General features: G+C 43.4%; 1 protein-coding gene across 1 annotated transcript in view; it reads right to left on the bottom strand.

The window, feature by feature from the left end:
* LOC120896911 (gamma-1-syntrophin) overlaps positions 1-24172 on the bottom strand; it is a 49042-nt gene that overhangs the window by 9688 nt on the left and 15182 nt on the right. Inside the window, exons 3-4 of the mRNA XM_040301434.1 lie at positions 1313-1390; positions 1041-1196 (exon numbers count right to left, since the gene is read on the bottom strand). Of these exons, the coding sequence (XP_040157368.1) occupies positions 1041-1196; positions 1313-1375 (219 nt within the window). The 5' untranslated portion in view covers positions 1376-1390. The remainder of the gene's footprint in view (positions 1-1040; positions 1197-1312; positions 1391-24172) is intronic.

The following is a 24172-nucleotide window of genomic DNA, read 5'->3' as shown; positions in this document are numbered from 1 at the left end:
AACATTGCGCAAAATGATAACAGTGGCTTCCAGTGGCTTTGCTTAGGATAGATTATTTTTCTCAAAAGGTTCACCAATTTCGTAAGACTTTGTGAATATATTTTATATTGACTCATTCACAAAGAAGGTAAATTTTATGGGTGCTTCTTACGTTCAAAAATGCACATTTTTAACTATGTTTTTGCCAATATTTAGATTTGATTGGTATCTTTTTCACAGCTTCAACATCCAACAGAAGAATTATAAATATATCTACACAATGGCACTCAAAAGTGGTCCAAACGCAACAGAAAAATGTTGCTCTTCTTCTCAACTTGCAAACTTATCGTTGCAAGTTTGCTTTTATATTCCACAAGTGAACTTTTCTGGATGCAACAAAGACAGCAGTTTTTTTTATCAGATATGAGTATAAAATCGGAGGGATGTGAAACAATCACAATAAATGATGAATGTTTCAATAAATTCGGGGGTTTGGATGTTCAGTTATGGTTTTTGCTAGATTCGAAAGCTTCCATTACAGTAAAGATGTTATGTGCAGTACAGTAAAGAGCAATATTGTGAAATTTCAGTGAAACCTGAATATCTGAAATCTTGGTATCTTCTTCTTCTTCTTCTTCTTCTTTTTGGCTCAACAACCGTTGTCGGTCAAGGCCTGCCTTGTACCACTACTTGTGGGGTTGGCTTTCAGTGACTTATGGATAACCCCCCCATAGCAGGATAGTCAGCCCTACGTATGGCGGCACGGTCCATTTGGGGCTTGAACCCATGGCGGGCATGTTGTTAAGTCGTACGAGTTGACGACTGTACTATGAGACCGGCTATAAAATCTTGGTATATCATTAGCTATTCTAGCTTTGTCGCAAACAGCGATGATCTGCGATCAAAACTGAAAGATGAAAGGAGTACTTTACGAAATTGTTTGGAATAATACATAAGGAGTATGAACAAAAATGTTATATTCTTTCAAGAAAAAATCATTGACAAAAAGAAAATCACAAAACATCGTAGGAATTATTCAGTAAATACGGATGCCTCCTCACCTTAGACTCGATCGGCGGATGTGTGGCGTTGGTGGGCGTCGGTGCGGGTGTGGTCGTGTCCTGCTTCTGGATCGTGATCATCTCCATCGACAGATGGAGCCGGGCGAGCTCTGGTTTGCTTTTGCCATCGCTGATCATCACCATCCCGGTGCGGGTCTAAAACGAGTAGCAGCAGCAGCAGTGAGCGATAAAACCCATATCAAACCATCCCGATCGATAGCACGTATCGCGCATTACTGTCGTTCGAACGCGCGGCCCTCGTGGCTACTTACCTTCAGATTCTGATCAACTTTCTCTTCGATCGGGGTCGCCATCTTGGACGCGTTGATCTTCATATTTTGCCGGACAGTCTAAGGAAAGGAGCAGAGAAAAGTAGAGAAAAACATATTACTACATGGAGAAGGATTGGAAAAACTCCCGCCCGCTTTTCGTGCAATCACGTGTGCCATACCGCTGTCCCTCACTGCATTGCACCCAACCAACCCGGTGGGGGAGGGCAGCAACGATCGATCAGATTGTAATTAAAATTTTATGAGCAAAGTTTTGCACCGGGCAGCTTTAAAATGGGGTTTCGACCCGGCCTTGCTGTGGAGCTAATATTCTTTGGCACGATTGTTCGTGTTGGGCCTTTCCAAGTACGAAAACGCGCCCCATCCCCATCCCTTTGGGTGAAGCGTGACGCGGCTACGCGGAAGAAGCTGATTAAACTTAGTCAATTTTTCATCGCCTGGCTGGCCCTTCTCCTCGCGTACGGATCGGCTCGAGCGATAGTAGAAAAATGGGCTACGCCTTTGGCCCGTTCAATGGTCACGAGCGAAGCTTAGATCGGAACTGTTTACCCGTTTGGGGAAGGTTAGTTCTTCCGCCAGCGGCACGCACTCTATCGAAAACCGATTGCTGGCAATATCGATTGACTGCAAAATGTTGCATGCACCGTGAAACAACAAAAGAAAAACAACCAACAGGGGAACTTACTAATCGATGGATCTTAACACAGCAACAGCAAAACATAAAGTAGTACAAGAAAAATCGGACACAAAATTAACACATTTTTCTAACCCTCATTTTATGGCCGACCACCTCGGTGTGGTGGAATAAGTATGATTAAATATAGATTACGATACGCTTTTCCGCAGCTAATTTCATCCAGCCAATCATCCGTAACGGGCGAGCGAGAGGGGAGCTTTGCCTAATTCCCGTGGCAAGCGCTTGCCCGGGAAGAGTTTGCGAGCCATTTCGGGAGGAAGACGGGGAAAACATAAAGAGGTGAGCAAATAAATGCTAGAGCGCCTCTCCCAGGCAGGAAGACGATCTGTCCGGGGAGATGAATGGTGGAGCTGTTGGTGGTGCAAAATAAATGGAATAATTACACTAAAGTGTGTTGATGGGCAGAAGCACAAACACACGCACACATCTCTTTTCCAATCCACCCGGATCCGATTCATCAATTTGAGCGAGTGAGGGAAAGGAGTGCTGGGAAAGAGAAGGGAGGAACTCAACTACCGTGAACCCCAGCATCGTGCCTTTGCGAGGAAACTCACCGCAACCCACACAACTCGAACGCTCGGCCCAGACAAACTGGCTCGCTCCGTTTTAATGGCAAGAAATTCATCTTGATAATCATTATTAACTTCGCCGTTTTTGCTTCGATCTCGCCAAACGTGGTGCGGTGTGGCCAACGCGGCAAATGCTGCTGATGAGCTGCTGCGAGGAACGCAACTGCCTGCCCTTGCTGTGGCCAGGCGCATTAGCTGCCTTGTGGAGCTTAAGATGTAATTGCTATTCGTATTCGTAACACGGGAAGAGACAGTGAATGTGTGGCGGTGGTGGTAACGCTTTGCATGATGAAATGAAACTAGTCATTTTAGGTGAGCTGCACTCTAAACCCGGTCATCCTGTGCCAGGGGTGCGAATGAATCGTGTGGCTGCCGTGGCGGAGGGCCGATAGTCAAACATGTTCCGTTTCGACAACGGAAAACACAAACCACCGCCGAGCTCATTTGTTCGGCAGAATGGTGGGAAGGAGGGGAGCTGGGGGGATGTAATTGAAAATTAATTAAAAATTACATAAACGCTTGATCGACCGATCGTGTAATCGTTGAAGGGACTTTGGCGGTTGGAGGTTTTCCCGGTGTACGATTGACTTGTTCGTGCATAATTATTAGTACGCTGGGTTAACAATTATCACTTTCTAGTTCTGCCGGCCGCAGGATGGGTGGATGATTAGCATAGCACCTAGCTGCTCTGACTGGGCAGGGTTTTCCCGTCTCGTACAAGAATAAGGGTGAGCTTATAGAACATTTAGAATCTGGTGAGTGATCATTTGGTGACTTCTGTTTTACTGACCAAGCAAGGCTCGGATAACGCTGATTAATAAAACATAACACACCGTTGTCGAGCATACATAAACAACATAAAGCTTATAGTTCAACAATGTTCAAATGCAGCTTAACATTGTTTACTTGTGCTCGAAAATGATGTAACACATCATCGCGTTTAGAAGCTGAAATTTTCTTCTCTAGCGATGGTAATATAGCACCACAAAAGCATGAATTTATTCGGAGTGTATGAGTTGGAATGGCGAGTCTAGTCTTTTACTCACTCATGAAGCATGAGAAATCGTTGTGAGTGAATTGATAGTTGGTACGGAGAGTTAATTCACTGATTGCGATTTGATTATAGAGAACGATTTTGATCTCACCAACGGTATAAAGCAATGTGAATGATTTGCTCGTCTCCTTTACAGCAAAGAGTTAACTAACTCTCTCATTGTCGGTAATAATGCTAATCAATATAACATTAAACACATCATTTCAACCCTCAAAAACATTCATAGTCTATGGACAAGAAAAATTCCACGTAAACGTATCGAAAACGGGACAAAAGGAAGTCTCAAAATCTCAAGTTAGGAATTGCCTGTGTTGAAAGACATTGGTTGTGATTGTATTTGAAATTCTACAAATGACTTCAACGTTTCAAATTTTGTTGTTGGCTATATGTTTCTTTTCAATATTATACTTCCCAATAACGTGTTTACTGTTAAATAAGGATAAAAAATACAGTCTGAGAAACCCTGTAAATGATGACTTTTCTGGAACGAGCCTCACTCTCCCTCAGAAAGCTCAAACGATACGATGCCAATTAGTAGAGAAATTATGTTGTACAAATAATTTAATCCAGTTTGTAAGATTATAACGCATCGGCACAAGGCAAAAGAGAACATTGACTATTTGTTAGAAAAGATAGCATAAACGAGGAAGCATACAGAAATTGATCAATTTAATTTGAGTGTAAATATTGTTGTGATTTGGCAAAACGCTTATAATAAGCACCAATCGTTATCGTCAGAGAAAGAGCTAGAATAAACATCACCACAAAACACCCGTCAGCCGTTAAACGGTGCAATTTGCCGTGAGCTGTTTCCCGGTTTGCGGTCGTTTAAAGCTCGACGAATCGTTTCATTATCCGTTAAATTGTATCCCAGTGTAATTTATTGAGCTTATCAAGCAAATACAAAAAAAACATGCCGTCCAATTTCCGATGACGCCTCCCTTTTAACGTTCGTGCGAAGATGGTCCACGCAAAAAGGGGTTCGAATACCGATAAAGTGGACGATCATCCCGATGAGTCTTCTTTCGCCCTTGCAGGCTGTAGCAGTGTTTGTAATGAGTTGCAGCACTTGTGAAAATTTTACTCATTAATCAATTTGCTCACGAACGAAAACCCGGCTCCCATGCATTCGAGTGTGAGTGTGTGCGTGTGGAAGATGGGCAAAGGCTTGCAACGGAGCGCGCTTGAAACCTACTGGGTGGGTTGTCGTTTGGATGTTTCACCTTTTGCGCAAAAAAATGAAAGGAAGGTCTTTCGCAAAACCTGCCCCGAAACTGATACGGTTCTTCATCATGTCTGTCTTGTCAATTTTTTTGTTCACCCCATGCCCCACAAACCAAACCCAGTTGTCCCAGTTTTCTTAGCCTTTGCTTCTGATGATTGTTTTTGGGGTTTATCATAACAGAATCATCGAAGGTATCGGAGGTCCCTGGTCTTGCCCGAAGATGCCTTGACCGATGGTTTGCTATCTCAGCAATCCAATCGAGAACATCACAATCAACTGGTCAGCGGAAACGGAAAGGAGATGGAGGACTAAAGTGGAAAACCAAATAAATATTCTTCTAGGGCGGTCGTCCTTTAACCATGACCCAAAAATTGGGCGCACGTTGCCGATCGAACGGTGTGTGTGTGTGTGTGTAGTGGAGAAATGGAGGGTTAGGCTTTCCGATATTGAGCAGATATGGGAGGGAGTTTGCAAAGAACACCCAAATCCTTCCTTCCCGCATCGTAATCAAGTGTTCTCAATCAGTAAAAGTGGATCAGCGCGATTTGATAAATATTTGAAATTGAAGCCGGCTATGGATTTGCTTAAGCAAGCCGAACATAAATACCGAGCTTATCGGAGGAGGTTTTGGGGAGCATATCGCAACACAATGTAAATATCTTTGTAAATTGTATTTAAACACGGTGCAGCCATCCTCGCTCGAATGGTGAAACGAAGCAACTTTGTGTCGCACTGTTAGAGTGTGCTCAGCGGAACTGTTTTCCAAGAAGCGTCTCAAGGACTGCAAACCTTTTTTCGGCACTCGGCTCCCCCTGGACGCGCTCTCGCAGTGGCTTATGATATATTGGGGCCATGGGTTGCGTTTCGTTGGACCTCTTTTTGGTTCGTTCCAGCAAAACCCTCCTAAAAACCACCCGTTGAGTTTGGTGGATTGAAGTTGGGGAATTTGGAGCACACACAGTTGCATGCGGCTGGATGACACGGTGCGCCGTATGGATTTACTTCCTTCTTCCATCGGTCTCCCCGGAATATGGACCCTTTTTGTAAGCTCACCCCCGTTTCGGAAGGGTATCCATACAGCAACAAAAAATCAAGCTAGCTCCTGCTGCGAAGTTTCTCATACGGTCTTGAATGCTTCCGAGAACACACTTCCATCCCGTTTGCCGATGCCGATGCTGTATCAAGCGATTGATCTTAGATGGTTAAAGCCCCGGCCCGCGGGATGATGGCAATTGTTTTGATATGCTTTCTGCAGGCACATAAGCGAGCATCAGTGCTTGCCATATAGCTGCCGTGTGCCGGCAATCGAATATCCGCGAGTGAGCAATATTTTCAGCACAATGAATAATAAAAAAGAATACCGACTGCGCGGAGAGTAGCAAATGGGTTTGTGAGTGGGGTTCTGAGGTGGATATGAAGGTTTCTTACTCTGTTGTTTGTGGAGGAAGTTCTCGTTGTTTTCGTTGTTGAGAGCTTCAAAGTTTTATACACCAACAGTATCATAATTCTTTTGAATTGTATCATGGCAAATGATTATTTTGCTTTCTGCTGATTGTCAATTTGTGTGCGAAGATGATTATTATACTTCCATATGACGACGAATACAATAAATAATGTAAAAACAAAGTGGTTCTTAAAGTTGTAGCTAAACTAAGCCTTAATAGACGTGGATTTCATTCATTCCATAAGATTGTTCTTAACTTTCATAAGAAAAGATACGATTAGTTACTTCATAGCATTAGAAACATCCGTAAAATATCATATAAACTCTGAGGTATTACATGTTTCATATTTAACACGTTACTTTTCGACGTATTTAAAGTTAAAATAAAGACATTGTTAGCATTACTGAAACGAGCCAACACTGGTTGGCTGCAGGTCATAGATCGTTTGGAAGCAGAACGAGACCGAGACGCTTCAACGGCAATAAAACACGGCGACACCATCGACGACATCATCGCTTCATCAACTGGCGCGCATTTACAGTAACCAACCAACCAACCAACCAACCAACACCTCACCCATTACCGATGTTACCGATGGCAAAAAGATCCCGCTGATAATGTATACTGCGCGATACGTGGTGTGCGAAAGGCATGCGGGTGGTGTGGGGAAATACCCCTCGTGTGCTATTTTCTAGGTCAGTAGGGGTTTTTTTTGTGCTCTCGCATCCCCTATTCGCAGCTGCATTGGTTGAGGAAGAATTGTATGTGGCAACTTGCTTTGGGATGTTTGCAGCAGCAGCAGCAGAAGCAGCAGTAGCTGCAGTGGGAGCAACATCAGCATGCAGAGGGTCTGGTGCTATCGCCCCACACCATCAGCAGCGGCAACGGTAGCATCAGCATCATCGTGATCGCGCCCGGGCATCATTAGTGTTGCCCGGATGCCGCCGTTCGGCCTGTGGTAGTGGCCACTGTCGGTCTTTGTTTGTTCGTTTGTTTCAGGAAAAAAGCTCAACTCGCCCTTCTTCTCTCTCTCTCTCTCGTTGCTAGAGTGCGATGCTTTTTCAGCTTATGATGTATTGCTATTTTTATCACTGATTTCATACAACACTTTGGAACAATTCGTGTCCGCATTGTGCCGGTTGCCGGTTTGTTAGGATGGGAATAGAACAGTCGCCCAAGGGGGTTTTTTACCGTGGCCGAACGGTTGAGGTAGACTATGTGCGGGCAGACTATACATACGGAATGTTTGACTTTGTGCTTTATAATAGGCGTGAGATTACCGTTGTATGGGTAACTGAACCAATAGTTTTACGTTAAAATGGGGGTTTGGATATTTTCTATACAATTTAAAGTACAAAAAAGTCCTTCTGAACAATACAAAAAAGTTTGAGAAATTTGGAAGACAAACTATTGTACGGTTGTTTGGTTTGAATATTTGATTTGATATACTTTAATACTTGTATATTTAATTGGATGAATATCAGGGAATAATAAACAACATAACATGGTAAAACATAAATAGTAACACTAAAAAACCAAACGTATCTAAAACAATCGTATAAGCATTTAGTATAGAAGAAAATTATAAAACAAAAATGCAGAAGCAAAGAAGCATAAGCAAAAGAAATAGATTAATGATAAAATCACATAATCAAAGTGAAGAAATCTATGGAAGATATGTGAAGCGTTCCGCTCACGCTATAAAGCGCAACGCTAGGATAAGACAAAGCGGCACGTTAGTGATCGCGCGGAGGACAACGTAAGGATCGACGAAAGATTGTCAAAGATAGAGCAATTGAGAAGAAGCAGAAGAAGGGGGGGTCGTCCGGTCATTCCTCCTCGGGAGAGAGGTCAAGTGGTGGCAAACTTGGATACGAAGGATGATTAACTCGGTGGACGGGAAGCTAGAAGGTTCAATAAATTGGCTATTAACACGGTGTAACAAAAAAAAAAACTAGTTTCTTTTATTAATATAAAGTGTAGTTAAGTTCATATGTTTTGCCATGATGCTGTTTAGAATTGGTAAAACAATGAACGAAGAGTAACAATGACATACCAATTAACATATCAGAAATCCTTATTTATAGAAAAAGTTGATTTAACGAATGACACATAGATTTTTAATTTTAAATATCAGATTAAGATTGGGATTCACTTATAAGAGAAAAAGGGGAAGTTCAGGTGTAATATACATGTAATTAATTTCTTTTTTTTCTTTTTTTTTTGTTTACTATTTTTAATTACAATATAGTGGAGCTCTGATTGATATTAGACCTTTTGTGCCTTTTACACAATATACTGGATAAATTTAACAGTTTACACGTCATGATATAGATCATGTTTCAGCCATCGCGTTAGAGTAGAGTTCTTCTGCAGGGAAACGTTTTTTTGAAAAAAACCCTGGTCACATTGAGCACTTATAGTCTAAGAAAAAATGATAACGAAAGAGAATCTAGTCTCAACCTTATCTACACTAATCTTTCCTCTATTACATAAATTTATAATCTAGTCTATTTACTTTAATATAACCTATTTACAAATCGCCACGGGCTGGACATACAATTTGTTTCATACTTTTCTAATAGTAGATCAGCATATTGTATTATTTTTATCATATTTGTAATACATATAATTAAAGTTTTTAGGTATCAGTAGAAGTAAAGAAACAAAATACATTAGCAAACAAAACGTGTTTGAAAATAACGAAGAGCAGTAGCAAAAACAACACAAAAAAATCACAATCAGCCAGAAAAAGAAGAAAAAGAAGAAATATTTCATAAACATTTATCAATATTAATTTTATCAGTTGTCTTCCTGTTCCTTACTTGGTTTGGATACAGATGTCAGAGTTATATCTTAAATTCTCGTTTATACATCATTTATCCACAAATACTTGGCTATTCAACCCCAACTTTTCCTATTTTACTGCCACTGGCCTACCCTTTGACCCGGCTCCCTGGAGGATATGGGTGTGCCTAGTTGACCTAGTGATATTTTCCCACACCTCGCTACCCATTAGAGGCATCTGTTTCTCCCTGTAACACAAAGCCACACGTAAAAAAGGCAAACTCGCGGAAAATTTCGCTATGACGTCGGTGTGTCGGTATCCTCACGAGTCCTCACGAGCAAGCGAACTAGCTGCCAGAGCGCGATATTATACACGCTCAATATCGATGATGCACGATCTGTTTTGTGACGCTGCTGTGTCCCGGGCACGAGTTAGGCCGCCTCGCAGATGCATCCAGCCGCGGCGGACGGATGTTTGGATGTAACGAAGTGCCGGAAAACAAAAACGCCTAACAACTGTTTCAACACCCCGTCGTTCCGGGACAGACAAACAAATGGAAACGGAAAGAAATAAAAAAGCGAATGCTGCTGCAGCCAGCCAGAAGGGGTCACGCTTCCCCATGCATCGCTCCGTTGTTGCCCCTTTGTCTTTTGCGTCTCTGTAGATCCGGGTTTGTGCCGCTTTTGGTGTACAGAACGACCATGTGAGTGTTTACTTTTCTCCGTTCTATCACCGTAAAGTCATCGTTTTTACTTTTCTTCACCCCGCGTTGCTTCACGTTTACAACATCAAATGGGAAGAAGTGCAATATGTGCACATGGATACACGGGTTCACTGCAAAAACGGTAACAGTGGGAGATAACGAAACGAAACGAAAAAAAACCCGCGTCCCAGTAATATTCCGGTGAAAGACCGGACGAAACAGATAACTAATCCGATGTACGCGACCATCGTGGGAAACAATTGTAACGCGAAGAGAGCGAGACGGAGCGTGTGTGAGCGTACTGTCTGCCCTGCTGATGCTACGGACGCAAAACTACGGCAAGCATATCGGGCAGCAATCGAAGCAACATGACAATACACGTCGACGACATCCGTTTGACCTCTCCCTCGGCGGGACCGGCCAGGGCTGCAGGGCTCTTCCATGGCGACTGCTACACATACAGCCGATAGGATACAATGTTGTTGTTGATTTCATACATTTGAAACCCACTTTCCAGACACAAACAAGCGCAGCATATCACCAGCATATATTGTGTATCAATCGGTCCGCGATCGCTTTGAATGGTTGTACACAAATTGTGCAAACAGATGGACACAGCTGTTGTTTTCTTTTGGAGTTTGTAGCCGGGCTAACAACGGCTTCGTAATGTGGTCTCTTTTTCTTTCGTATGGATGTGAAGTTTGCCCTCCGGGGGGGATCTCGCGAGTTTGTTAACAAAATTTAATTTCACGATGCAATCAGCAGCAATCGCAGCAGCAGCAGTTGATTCAGGCATTTCGCATTTGCGCTTGCTAACGCAAAGGTGTGCGAAAGATGAATCAGACATTCGTCGTCACCCAAGCCGTAAGGCGATTGGTAGTTTTAGGAGAGTAGGGAATGATTTATAGTTGAATTTGACTGCTTGTTGCTTTGCGTTGATGTTCAATTTGCGTTATGATTCATTTGGGGTTTGTGCGGGGTTCGAGCTTTGCATTCAGTGTTATGCTACTCTTCTTGGTTGTGTTTGAATGTAGTTTTATTCCCTTCTTTAATAAAAATCCTTTATTCAATGAGTGAGGAACGATTGGACCATTAACAAAAAAGCACTATTTAACAGAAAATGAAAAAAAATATATCAAACACATGGTTTAAACATAAATATTGAACAGGTCATAGAGGGTACGCTAATCTCGTCTGTTACCTTTTACAGGGGTTTTTCATTGTTTTTTGGTTGTTTCTCGTAATTTTTTGGGTTCAACTCACAATTTATTGAGCGTTTCTCAGATTTAGAACCAAACACATGTAAGATACATCCTTACAAAATTACAAAATATCTTGGGAGTTTACCATTAAACCATTGAAAACCACTGTATGTTAAAATCTTATCAGTTTACTGCGTATTAAGCAACATCATAAAATACTTAAGCGTATTTTTGTTGATTAAAACTTTAATTATAAGTGTGTAACTCCGGAGACAGTAAGAGAACCAATTTCTACCTTTATCCACCACATGAATTTGTATGTTTTGTGTATGAGCATTTGTGTGTATGAGTTTGTGTGTATGAGCATGTATGTTAGCTGCTGAAATTCGCTTTTGTTTCTCTTTTGTTTGATACGACCCGAAAAGCGGAACGGAAAACCCTGCCAACGAGAAAGCTCATGCCCATTTCTTTAACTCGTGTCAGCGTACGATCAAACTATAAAGTAGTTTACATAGTGAACACAATGCACAGAGCTCATGATTACCATCACTATTTGTATGCTAATAGAGCCACAACCCTCCGCCCCACTAATGCACACATATACCGCTCACAATTTCAACATCCCGACTCCAGCCCCAGAACCCCGTTGCCCCCGATATGTTCAATTTCTTTCACTTATTTTTCCAATCGTTTCTCGATGCATCGCGCGTTTGCTGCCCGCAGAAGGGGCTCCGGATCGATCCGTTTTTGGGGTGAACGATTTCAATTTACATTTTAGACAAACTATAAACCAACCCAAATGCAAGGTAAAGAAAAAAATATATCGAATCATTTCTCATTCAGCACTACGGACGCTCTTGAAGTAACCCTTCGAAATGCCCCGGTACTTAACATATGCCCGCAACACAAAAGCGATCAAGTGAGGAGCGATCGATTAAAGCGAGGTTCGGAAGCGAAGCAGAAGCGAACAACAAGCAGCAAACTGAGTGCCGGACCCGTCAAGCAAGAAGGGTTTTTATGTGCAGCTACTGGTAGGCAGTCGACGTGGTGCACGCAGTGCAATAATCATCGTCAGATCTATCCGATGCGTGTGAGCAGCACGATATGCAGCTTTTGCGCTTCTGCGCTCGGGTGTCGGCTCACGTAGACATTAAGCAAATGCACAACATATGTGGGGCACGGAAGCGAAACATCATCACCACCATCATCATCATCATAGGTCATGCTCATGTTGCATATCGTATGAAAAGGAGGAGCAGAAGAATAAAAAAAAACAAAACAACACAAGCTTCCCTTTTCCTACATTTGCTACTCTACACCCTTACCTGCAATCACCTTGACGAAATGAAAGTGCTACGGGTGTTACGGGTGCGATAAAAAAGAAAAGGTGACGATAAAATTCGAGCAAAAGCGCACCAATGCATATCACAACACACCATCATTCCTGCCCTACGAGTGTATTTATTTTCGTTTTTTTGTGTGTGTTCCATTTGCTACACTGCACTGCACCTCGTTATCTTATGCTGCTCCGGTTCATCTCCATCCCATACCGCGGAGGTTGTGCTTACTTTAATTCATCACAAAAACGGCGTTCAAAGTGGCACTTCAGACGTTCAGAGTGGGAAGCGGTGGGAAATAAAAACCGAAACACGAAACACGCATGAATGAATGGTCCCTGCTTGTAAAGGCAGGAAGAATGCACCACCACAGAGGGAGCGGGAAGCAAAGCAGCTAGCAAAGCAAAGAAACCGGGAACGCACGCACATGAATGCGAGCCCATTCATCCCAGCTGCAGCATTTACATAACCTACCGTAAGAAGAAACGCAAACGGAAAGGACGCGCACCAAAAACCCGTTGGCATGGCCGACCGACCCGAAACCCTCATCCTTCGGCATTCGGCAAGTGGTACGGCGAAGAAGGACGGTTTTGATTGATACCCGAAAGTGTACATGATTAATGTGATTAATCGGGAGGCCTCTTTTCACTAACTGGAGCGTTACGGGCAGGTTCGAGGATGTTAGGAGGGGGCCACAGGGCGGGAATGCGTAACCCACCTCAGAGCAACATCAAACCAATCAATCAAACACACTTTTGATGAGCTTTTTAACCAAACACACTGGGGGGAAAGTGTGTGTAGTGTTACTGCCTCTCATCTATAACTCACCTTTCTAGATCACATTAAAGCAGAACCTTCCTTTTATCGCTTCATCACTATTAAGAAGAACCCCTCTAAAGCTCTTTGCAATTAAAGCACACAATTGGAACTTCAGCGCCGAATGAAACGAATTGAACGTCAGTGGCAGAGACAACAAGCGTGCGAATGAAGGCTCCGGATAAAGCCCAACCAATTGGAAGCATCAAATTGTAAAATGGGAAATTGAAAAGCTGCCACCGGGTCGTGCTCTCTTCCAGCTCGAAGCGTTCATTAGCCGTTTGTGGTGGGGGAGGAAACAATTATCGACGCCTGCTTAGCAATTCCAATATTGCTGTTCTAATATTGAACTTTTGGGCAGCATGGTTTGAAGCTAATTATTGAGAATTGGGCACGTGCAGGGAGCCGGTTGACGGGGCGGTTGAGCAGTGTTTACAATATAAGTCTCACATTATTAATTCATTTTACCGCGTTACCTACCGCAAAGCGCGATTTTATGCCCACGACAGCACATTAATATTTATGACTCGAAGTCGTCGGGCGTAATGTTTGGTGTAAATTACCACCAAATTGAATGCACACGCCGTCTCGACTCGCACTCGAAACCGTCAAGCTGAAGAAGACTCTTGAGGGAAGTGTCTCTCTCCCCTTTGGCACTTAAAAGAAAAGGGGAGTCTCCTGCTTCCCGCAAAGAAGCAGCGTTGGCTACCGGTTTTAATTCCTTCCAGCAGCTAGACACTCACACACACACACACCCATTACACATCAGCTTTTGCATCGCTGATCTGATGGTGGAGTGGACAGACGCGCTACAATGTAATAATACGGCATACATACATGTAAATAGTGGCATGAAAATGGAGCACACACGCGTATGCAATCCCTCTCGAGGGGAATTATCGATTCGTTGCGGTTTGCATGTTGCATCCGTACCTCGTGTGGTGGGTGTTGAACAACGCGCCAACAACCGGAAGAATGAATTCCATCTCGTCGTCCAAAGCCCCTGTGGGGTCCCGGCAAAGAGCGGGGAGAGAGGGAATGCATTGGATGATGTATAAAAGTGCAATATGATTGATTGCCGATTGGGATGCTGCGAGCCGTTTGCGTTGGGCGCGTTCGACATGCTGCGTGGGTTTACGACGGTGTGGCCCGTTGAGAGCCGTCCGTTCCCCCTTTTCCATGCTGCTATGTAGTACGCAAATGGGATTAAATTAACATCAAAATATGAGCCGTCGTCTCAAGACAGTCACCGATCTATCTGATGCAGCTGCAGATTGAGCGATGAGGCTGCCCTCCAATAATGATGCCTTTTTTCCAGCGATCAATTCCCGAGACATTTATCCCTCCACTGCGCGGGGGGTGCACCTCTCCTTCTCCTCCTCTCATCATGGTGAGTGCAGTTAACAGGATGAATGAATAATGAGCTACGAACGGAGCGGATTAAGATGCACCCCGGGCGGACGGACGGATGGATGGACGGTGCGTGATCATATTTCAGCAGGGAGACCCGGCCAATAAGGGTGGGATTACTTTCAATGTTCCCTTTTTTGGTCCCCGCACAACACACACACACACACACACGCATACACAAAGCCGTGGCGCAGATCCGAAAAGCTGGGTATATTTCAACGACCTGTCTCGCCGTCCTGCCGGTGGATAATCTGGGCGCGCATGAATTACGTGACCGACTGCACTCTGCCTCCCGGTTCGTCCACCCACCCATCCGAAAGAAAAGGGAAAGGGAAGGCTTATCTTGTTTATCGGATCTCGTCACTTCATATCAGTGCGGGCGGGCGTCCACAAGCACGCGCGCGCGCGCTCGCGCCATCCAAAGCCCTTAGATGAGCTGTTAATGCGCACTCGCTCGCTCTATCTCCTGCCTGTGCGGCGGCTCCCTTCGCCGTGCCACAAGACGGATTTTCAAATATGCAAATCGTAGAAAGGCTCGTTAGTTGTGAGGTCTTAGAGAGACAAAATAAATTGAATATAAGATAGCCACACACACACCCCATTCCAATTTGGAGACACATAAACAAGCCATTTTGGATAAGCATTAAGGCACAATCGTAACCAAGGCAATGTTTTCCGTGTGGCGGTGTTTTATGTTGCCACATTCTGTACCGTCCCATGTGTGCGAGGTGTGGAGGAGGCTTGTGTCTTTTTTTGTGTGTGTGCGTGTTATCTAATCGCATTAGACGGAGGCGCCGGAAACCGAGGTCGTTGGAAGCTTTACCTTCCCACAAGCTACTACCCCTGTGGCGCATGCAAACACGCTTCATACATCATTATCAAACTTGAATTATGTTTGGGTGACTTTTTTCTTTTGTTCTCCCTCTCCCTTTGCCTGTCCCTCCCCTCGGGAACATAATTAGAAAGATCAACAACAGCGGGCTTACCGGGCGGGAAGATTTGGCCCGAGACTTTGGGCACCGAGTTGACATATTTCATTTTTGGATTTGCGCCACAATGCCACATCCAAAGCGGATGGCAAAGTTTTGCAGCTGACAGCTCGCGAATTGTAATGCCCGGGGTGCCATTTTTCGAGGAAGGCGGCCGTTTCGATGCTTCCAGCCGGCTATGACAATGACGACTTATTACTAATGGCGCCCAGCTCATCAACGTTTTTGTTGTTGTTTGGTTCGTTTTGGCAATTTAGATTCCATACCTTCTCTGTTGTGCTGTGTTGGGTTGGATTTTTTTTAGTAGAATGTTCATAAGCGTTCTGTTACGTTCTTTATATAATGTGAACTTCAGTGTAAAAGAACTCTAAAAAAAGAAGATATCATTTGCAGGCAGATAATTTTTAGAAAAATGCTGTAAGCCAAATAATCATCACAAGTACACATAATAATGAATGAAAAAGGAAAAAAAAAGTGATTGAAATATAAATAGACAGATAAAGAAAAACAATATACCCAATAAACAATATAATCAAAAATAACAAATAAATAAATCAGACACATACAAATAAAATATAAACATATAAAACCTGAACAGGGAACTACTTTAACGTTATTAAAACGCAATCAAGAACAAAAACATAAGCTTATGAAAGTAAAAAATGCATTGCAAAAAAATGCAAAAAATGAACTAAACAGAAATATTGCATTACTCCAATAAACAAACTAAAACATGCAAGCGTTCTGAAACAATTGAATGAACAAAATCTTTCGTATCTTTCTTAGGATTAATTCCCAAATAACTTTTCTTGTACAGTTTGTACATTTTTCCTTTCCAAATTCTGTTTTCCTCTCTGTCTCTTCTCACTGTCATCAATGTCTTGGTAATGTTGGTTGGTTTGGCAAAATCTCGTCCCATTTCCCGTAGGCGTCTGCCGTGCCCTGTGACTGTTTACGCTGGATGGAGCACAGCCGGCTTTACGGAGGATGCAAAAGGTTGTTTCCCTTTGTCTTTGTTACATCTATCCTTCTTTCCGATGGATGGTTCTCCCCCAGACAGTCTGGTGAAAGTCAAATTAAACAATTTTCCAACCATTGCATCCCATTCTCCAACACCCCCAACCTTTCCCCTACAGCTCGGGTGAAGTTTGCCCTAATGAGAGAAAACAAACGCCCACAACAACCGGAGAACAGAACAAGGAGTGTTTGCTTTTGCCGCAGCATTTTTCCGTTGTTTCTCCCCTGTGGGAGTGGGATTGGTTTTCGGTGTCAAAAATTCGATCAAAGACTTCCCGTCTCGAAATTTGCCGTGAGAGGAAAGTTCGTTATCGAGTTTACGACACTTTGGTGAATCATTTGGAAAAAAAACCCCTCCCGAAAGCATGGGTCCGACTTTTTGCTAATGCTGGGCCTTATTGATGCGGGGGGATTTGGACAGCGGAACGACAAGGTGGACTGTAACAATGAAGTTACGATACCGAAAAGCAGAAAAGAACAATCCCAACCAGTAAGCGAGCAGGCAAGTTGTTAGGAAAGGTCAGCAAACGGGGAGTGTGTTATGCCGACATTAAGTAAATTGGCTGCGAAGTTGCTTCAGTTGTTGATCAGCCCAACGGTTGATCGAGCACCATCGGAGCATTCGAGCATGGAGTGTTTGTCCGTTCGATTCACTTGAAACAGCAAATGAACATAATGAAGAGATCAAAGCAAGGATCACGATAAGTGTCAGAGCGCTATGGTAAAAGGTAGAGAGCACATTAAGCAATTTTTGGGAAGTCAATATTTGGGACGGTTCGCAACAGGCAAGACTATTTTTGTGTGTTGCAATCAGTCGATGAAGGACTTCAAACAATGGCTTGAAAAGGAGCACGATTCAACTGGAACGGGAATTTCTGAAGATTTATTTCCGAAGAAAACTCCACTCACCTATTCATTTTGCCTTCGGAACGATAAGCTGCAACTGTCAAAAGATTTCAGCTGTGCGTATGTTATCTGAAAACAGTTCTTGAAAGTTGTATTCCCCATTGCGTTCTGCAGTTGTTTCCTCTTCTCTGGAAGGAGCTGGAATAGAAGGAAGGGGCAAAGTTGATCTCAGCAAACGGCGGCATCTCCGTCTCGAAATGGCAAGCAGGTTGGAAAGAGTGCAGGAACGGAGAGTACACGGGAAAACTTTCTGACAGTTGGAAAGTGGGATGATGAAGTTCAAGTTTAGGATTATCACTTAGCGGAACCGCTGACGAGTGGGAGCTGATATCAAAGGCCGCCGGGAATGATACGCAATGCGACTGGCGCCGGTGGCTTGAGGGGTCGTAATAATCATAAAATAGTCTCGACATACACAACTAAAAGTCATTCGTGTAGGTCGTTCCGGCCGGATCTGCGGGGAAGGCGCTCATCAGCGGTAGAGTTTTGTAACATAATCACCAACACGAGAAGCTGTCGGTGGTGGTGATGGTGGTGGTGCACTTTACGCAAAACATTAGACAGAATTTGTGCTGGTTAGATTAGGCAGTGGAGAGGCAAAGTTTTGCCGGTACACTTTGGCTTACGAAATTGTTCACCTTAAGTTGAACCGTGGGGTGAGCTTTGTGAAGCTTTGAAAGCAATCGTAGCCGAGTGGGCCAAAAGGCATTTATGCTGATATGTTTTTAATTATGAATAGCATCAAATCAGGCAAGCAAACATGGGTTTTAATCAATGAGGGTGAAATTAAATTTAGAAAAAATAGCTTCAAGGGAGATAGGAGCAAACGGAATATTAAGGTTGAAGCTTATTTTGCGATGCAAATGCCCGTTAGGATATTAATGTTTCGCTGCCGGAGGCATCTGCCTTGCAGCTTTTATTATGTTTCTTTGAAGAAATATACATGAAAGCATCGTTTCTAGAATCACACATTTTAGGCAGCTCCATTGAAAAATGATACTTGCAAACATGTTTAAAATCTTAGGGATAGTCACGATTCACACTAAGCACTGTATAAGAAAGAACACAAAAAATCATTTCAATCTCGTCCTTATCACAACTACGAAACTTATCATGTTGATTATTCATTCAAATAATTAACACTCAATCGGTTTTATTAACCAAAACCAGCTGGAAGGTTATCTCAAGCTGACACTCTAATCAAATTAAAACGAGCAGATGTAATCCTCTTCAAGTTGAGCTAAATTTGCTTGTCCCGTGTTCACACCACTTTCACCATCACCACCACCGTGTCTTGGGAGTTCCTAGAAAATGTGCCGGGTGGCGTATTTTTCTAACCAATTAACTCGATTCCATTTGACACCTACCACTACTACCCAGGTAGTAGACAGGTGTGCCAGCGAGAGCATCAGCGCCGGACGGCTCCAGAGCACGGTGAATAGAATGTCGAATGACGGTGTCGTGACTTGATTGAATCATCTGCTCGGCTGGTCGACAAATGTGGTAAGAAACACGGAGGACACGGCTGTTTGCAAGGGGGTTGGAAAAGAAAAGCTCGCTCACTCGCTCGCTTCTTCCAGTTGTCATTTGGTTCGGGCTAGTGGTTTGATTTGATCCTTGTGGACGTGAAGGAATGGACAGGTGGTGTTTTTTTCTTATTAAATTGTTGGACGTCGGCGTAGGTGTATTCTCCGAGTGAACGAAGCTATCGCACAATCGCTATTTGCATCGGAGCGTTATTTCAAATCATTTCAATTCTCTTTTCATCCCTTTTGTCAAGAAGATGCACTGCTAGAATTGAGGGATTTTTTTTTCGAAGCTCAGGACAAAACGAAAACGTACGCTGGTTCTGTAATGGGGGAAGATAAAACTAATTCGCTTATGTTCAGCATGCGCTGTAATGGCCCTAGAATTGAACCATAGAAAGTTCATGGAAATGAATTACATTCTCTTGCGACTATCGGAAAGGCTTTCTTCGAAAATGGCAGATCCCAGATTGGACGACCTACTGGACACAGGCGGCCATTTTCCTTTTCGGAAGGTGCTTTTGCAAGATTCAATAATAACTTTACCTCCCTTTTTGTGTTAAATATTTCCCCGTACGAAAGGCAATCAGGTGGAACACGGCAGCCTGGAACTTCGTTGCGCACAATAATGAGTTCACTTCCGGGGACCGGATCTACAACCGTTGGAAGAGGATTGAAATCGAGCAGAAAAGCTCACGCAAAAGCGTACGCAAAGCACAGACCCTACCGAATGTGATTAATCAAGGTGAAAGGATATTGCCAATTGCGAAACACTTTTCTGCGCGATGTTGCTACGCGCGGAATTTTGTGGGGTCCGTTTGCTTCTCCTCCCCACGCGAGAGCAAGAGGCCTGCAACAGTTGGGTTATCAGCAGATGGGTATTTTCGGGCAAAAAAAAAACTAACAGCGAAGCCAAGGGAAAAATCAATTGCTTTTTGCTCCCCAAGGACGAACATAATAATTTAACGGATCGCTTGTTGTGCACCTGAATAGCGGGGTTTGTGTTTCTGTGCGCCTCTATCCGGTGGCGCTAGTCTGCTAGTGTTATTTTTTTGGCTCGTTGCCCATCGATTTCCGGTGTTTTTCACAGAACGAACAAAACAGATGACCTATAACATGTACACCACTGACTGGTAGACCTTACAATATGGGAGTTTTTGAGGTTGGGAAATCAAAAATAGAAAAATCATGTAGCCTCTTATGTCTCTCATTTCTCGGCGTGAAAACAGTAAAAACCATGCATGAAAGTGTCTGACCGTACGGGTTGAAAACATATATTGGGATTGGAAAATAGTACGGTAGAGAAAAAGGAACGAATAACAATTTAACTCCTTGTTAGACCCTGCTATTTATTTTATGATGTTTCAAGTCTTTTCATGTTAATATAAGAAGTTTGTGATTAGTTTAAATGTATGATTCATACGAATTATGCATTACGTACTGTTGATATATAGACAAACATAGCTTAACCACCTATTAAACAGAACAAAATAGACTTATTCGTGTGCAATGTAAATTTCAAATCTATTAAATTGTATAAATCCTAAATATACTGCCAAATACAAAAAATGTAAGCATTTTTAACTATTGCAGGATAAAAACGATCCTTGAGTCTAACACAATCAGTACATTAATCCTCCTTAGATCCCTCAGCAAACCTTAAGCAATTTTATTACAAAGCAACCCTTTTAGACCAAACATTGAAACCCATTTTCCTTCAGCACGACAAAAAAGTGTCTGTTAAAAGAGGAGGTCTCTCAGCCTAAAATCCCAACCAGCTCAGACAGAGAACCAGTCGTAGAAACCGCGAACGGTTTGTTCCAGGGTAGGTAAGTTGGTTTAAATTTTTAATATCCTTTTTAATCATTTTCGATGCGCGCCATTCGGCAGCCCACCAAACCAATACAAGGAAGCTTACAAGCACACACACTACAAGTCGACGATCAACCGACAACGACGAAACAAGAAAGTATGTGTCAGTGTTTGTCTGTGTGTTGTACAAGTTTGTGCATAATTGGGAAAAGTTTGCCTACGCCAGCCAACCTGTCTGCCTCCACAACTGCACGCTTGTGAGTTGGCTGGTGTGGCGAAAATCTTTCCACCTTTGCTTGTTTCCGCGGAAGTTTTGGGCGTGTTTCCGGCATCTCACGGAAGGTGTAGTGGGATGATGGAGCAATGCGGTAACACAGTAACGAGGAAAAGGATAACACAATTTAAGGTGTCATGAAATATTCACACGCAACTGTTTTTCGCTGGAAAGAACACCAAGAGGCGGGAAAGTGAGAATCCTGGAACTGCTGAGCCCGCCCGGATGAGTGGGTTGATAAATTTTGCTAACAACACACTGCTCTAACTTCGGCTCGTGTTCTGACCTGATTTAAATGTCTCTATTAAAGGTTCTCCGAAGATCCTTCCTTCATTGACGTTCTTGAAGCGGATGAACATGCCTTTGTCGAACTTTCCGCTCTCCCGGAATAGCAGAGCGTCGATGTCGAGGTTTTGGGGTTGCGGGCAAAGCGAAAATTAGCACTTAATTACGCTGTGCTGCTGTGCCTTGGGAAGCCGTCCCGGGAAGTTTATGTATCGTGACCTAATTTGGGGAGCAGAACCAATCCATAACAGGTACGCCAAGGTGAAGGCGAGTGATACAATCGTGTTGCTATTGTTGTACCCTGGACGAGTCTTGTATCCGTGTACTTCAATGAATTTATGATGCTGCTATTGCACACTGGAAACCGGTCTTAGGCTTTCGGAGCAGGTCATCATCATGATGTGTATGATGTCCAAAGCGAGGCGGATTTGTCTGCACGTTGTTTAAGACACAAACAGGGCCTCGGTGTATGAATCATTCTAGTTTTTCTTCTATTCAGTAGTATATCCCACAAGTGAAGAATCGATTTGTAATCCACGGCAAACAGTCCTAAGCCGTTGCAGAGAACAGGTGCTGCTTGGTAGGTCCGCTTCAAGTCATACCACACATAAATCACTCACCGTAACCACTCTCACAACTCGTTATGGACATGGCCATAAATTAGTGGTCCGGTGGTTACACGCACTTTACTCTCCTCATGCCAAAGCACCAAACATCCTTCACCTTACCGCTACTCACTACCACTAGACTCACACCACAAGAGAGACAGGAGTTTATCTGATCTTGCCGTCTTGCCGTCTGGAGTGGAGTGTCAGTGTGAACGACCAACAGGACGACGCAGGATCTGCGCTCAGTCGCCGTTCGGAGGCCGCGTTAAATTATGTAAGCTCACCCATTTTGGTACTAAGCACGGCCACGAATTTTCGTTGCTGGTGTGTTTATCTTGCTTGTACGGGCGGTTTTTTTTATCTCTCGCAGCGCTGCACAACTAGCCCCAATTTGGTCGCGCGTGTGGGACGACGAAGATCTACGTGCTACGGCGTTGTACATTATTTCAACTTGCTTCAAGTAGTGGGCAGGTGCAAACGTTCTACGACACGTCTAAATCGTCCGAAAGCTCCGGCGACCTCCACTCTGGAATGACGTTTTGCGTTGGTTTAAATTCATGAACCGAGAGGTTGTCGCGACGAAGTCTACACGACGGGGAACAACACCAGCAGTAGCAGCAACAGTAGGTGGTAAACAAATTTGCTCCAAATATAGGAAAAAATGGTGGTAACTTGCCCCTGTCCCTAGCTCACCGTTTGCGTTGTCGCGTACGTACAAACGCAAACACGTCCCTGCCATGTGTACTATGCCTTCTAGGGAAATAGAGAGACAGAAAGCGAGAAGGCGGAAGAGGAATGTAGTTTTCGGTTGGTGCCATTACTTTTCTAATGCCCTCCGAGCAAAGAAAACGATCTCTTGTGTTCTTGGAAGGATTTCCCCAAACCAACTTAAATCGATTGGTCACGTACTGAGAAGAGAAAATGGCAACCACCATCCCACGGAGGAATTCCCCGGCAAAAGGGTATTATTAGATGGAGAGCAAATACGCAGCGGCTCATTTTTTCTTGTGTGTTTGTGACTGTGCGAGGACACTGGCCCTTTAAGAAGAGGCCTAAGGCGACACACGCAGCCAAAAAAGGGTTCCTGAACCGGCTTTCTCAAGCGCCAGGGCATGAAAAACAGTAGACTGCATCGATCGGACTGCGGTATGAAGTTTATCGAATTGACAGCAACGCTAACACGCTAACTCCCATGTGGGGGCGATATATTGGCTTTGTTTTTTAGTTGCTGCGGATTCGCAAACAATCTTTGCGATTGCGAGTCGACTGGTGTCATGTGTTGTCTTCATCATCGCAAGCGATTTTGGAAATGGTTTTATTGCTTAGGTGCTGTACGAGGTTTTAATGTGTCTGGGACGGAGAGTTCCTTTTTTGTGCATGATGAACTTTAGACGATCTGGAAGGAAGAGTGCAAATACTTCTGTGGGGATGGAACTGAGGAATAACCAGTTCCTCGTAAATAAATAACCTTGAAGTAGAACAAAATGTGTTGTTGTGATGACGGAGGACTCAGTTTTGGTTAAATATGGGACAAAAATACTATAACTCTAAATCTAACAAAAATACTCTATGATATCTTGATGTAATTGACATCAATTACAACTTCACACACAGTTTTGTACTCAAAAAGGGAATCAAAAATGGAAATGAAAACCTGTCAGATGTTCAGCTTGATTCCTATGCTCTGTTCAAGACCAACAGTACATACAAATGTTTGGCACAACATTACCATAACCATATCGAACATCGATCCGCGAGGGCCTAGAATGATGTAAATAGGGTCTTAACATGAACTGGTTTCATTGAGTTAAATGTTTTATCTCCCTTGCGTCGTATACATTTTGGACCTTTAAAAGATTAATGCAATACACGCTATTCGCCCGCGCAGAAAAATCCCGAATTCCCCCCCCCCCAATCCCCAACCAAATTCAGCCTTGAGTAAATCGCTCCGTTGAAATTCTCACACGTAACACGACATTGGTCGATGTTTATCAGATTTAGTTTCACCCTGAAAAGCTCCCGATTTGCGGCAGCATTAAATTTCGCATGGCCGTGTATAACCTTCCAAAAAAAAAAGCATCACTTGCCGGAATGGCAACAGATACACACACACACAGACACACACACTCCCAATCCAAGGAGAAAAACGAAACGAAACAAACGCGAACAACTCACTCGC

Source organism: Anopheles arabiensis, chromosome 2 (assembly GCF_016920715.1).
Source record: "Anopheles arabiensis isolate DONGOLA chromosome 2, AaraD3, whole genome shotgun sequence".
NCBI classification, from domain to species: Eukaryota; Metazoa; Arthropoda; class Insecta; order Diptera; family Culicidae; genus Anopheles; species Anopheles arabiensis.
Note: the sequence above shows the minus strand (reverse complement) of the source record. Positions and strands in the feature narration are given on the sequence as shown.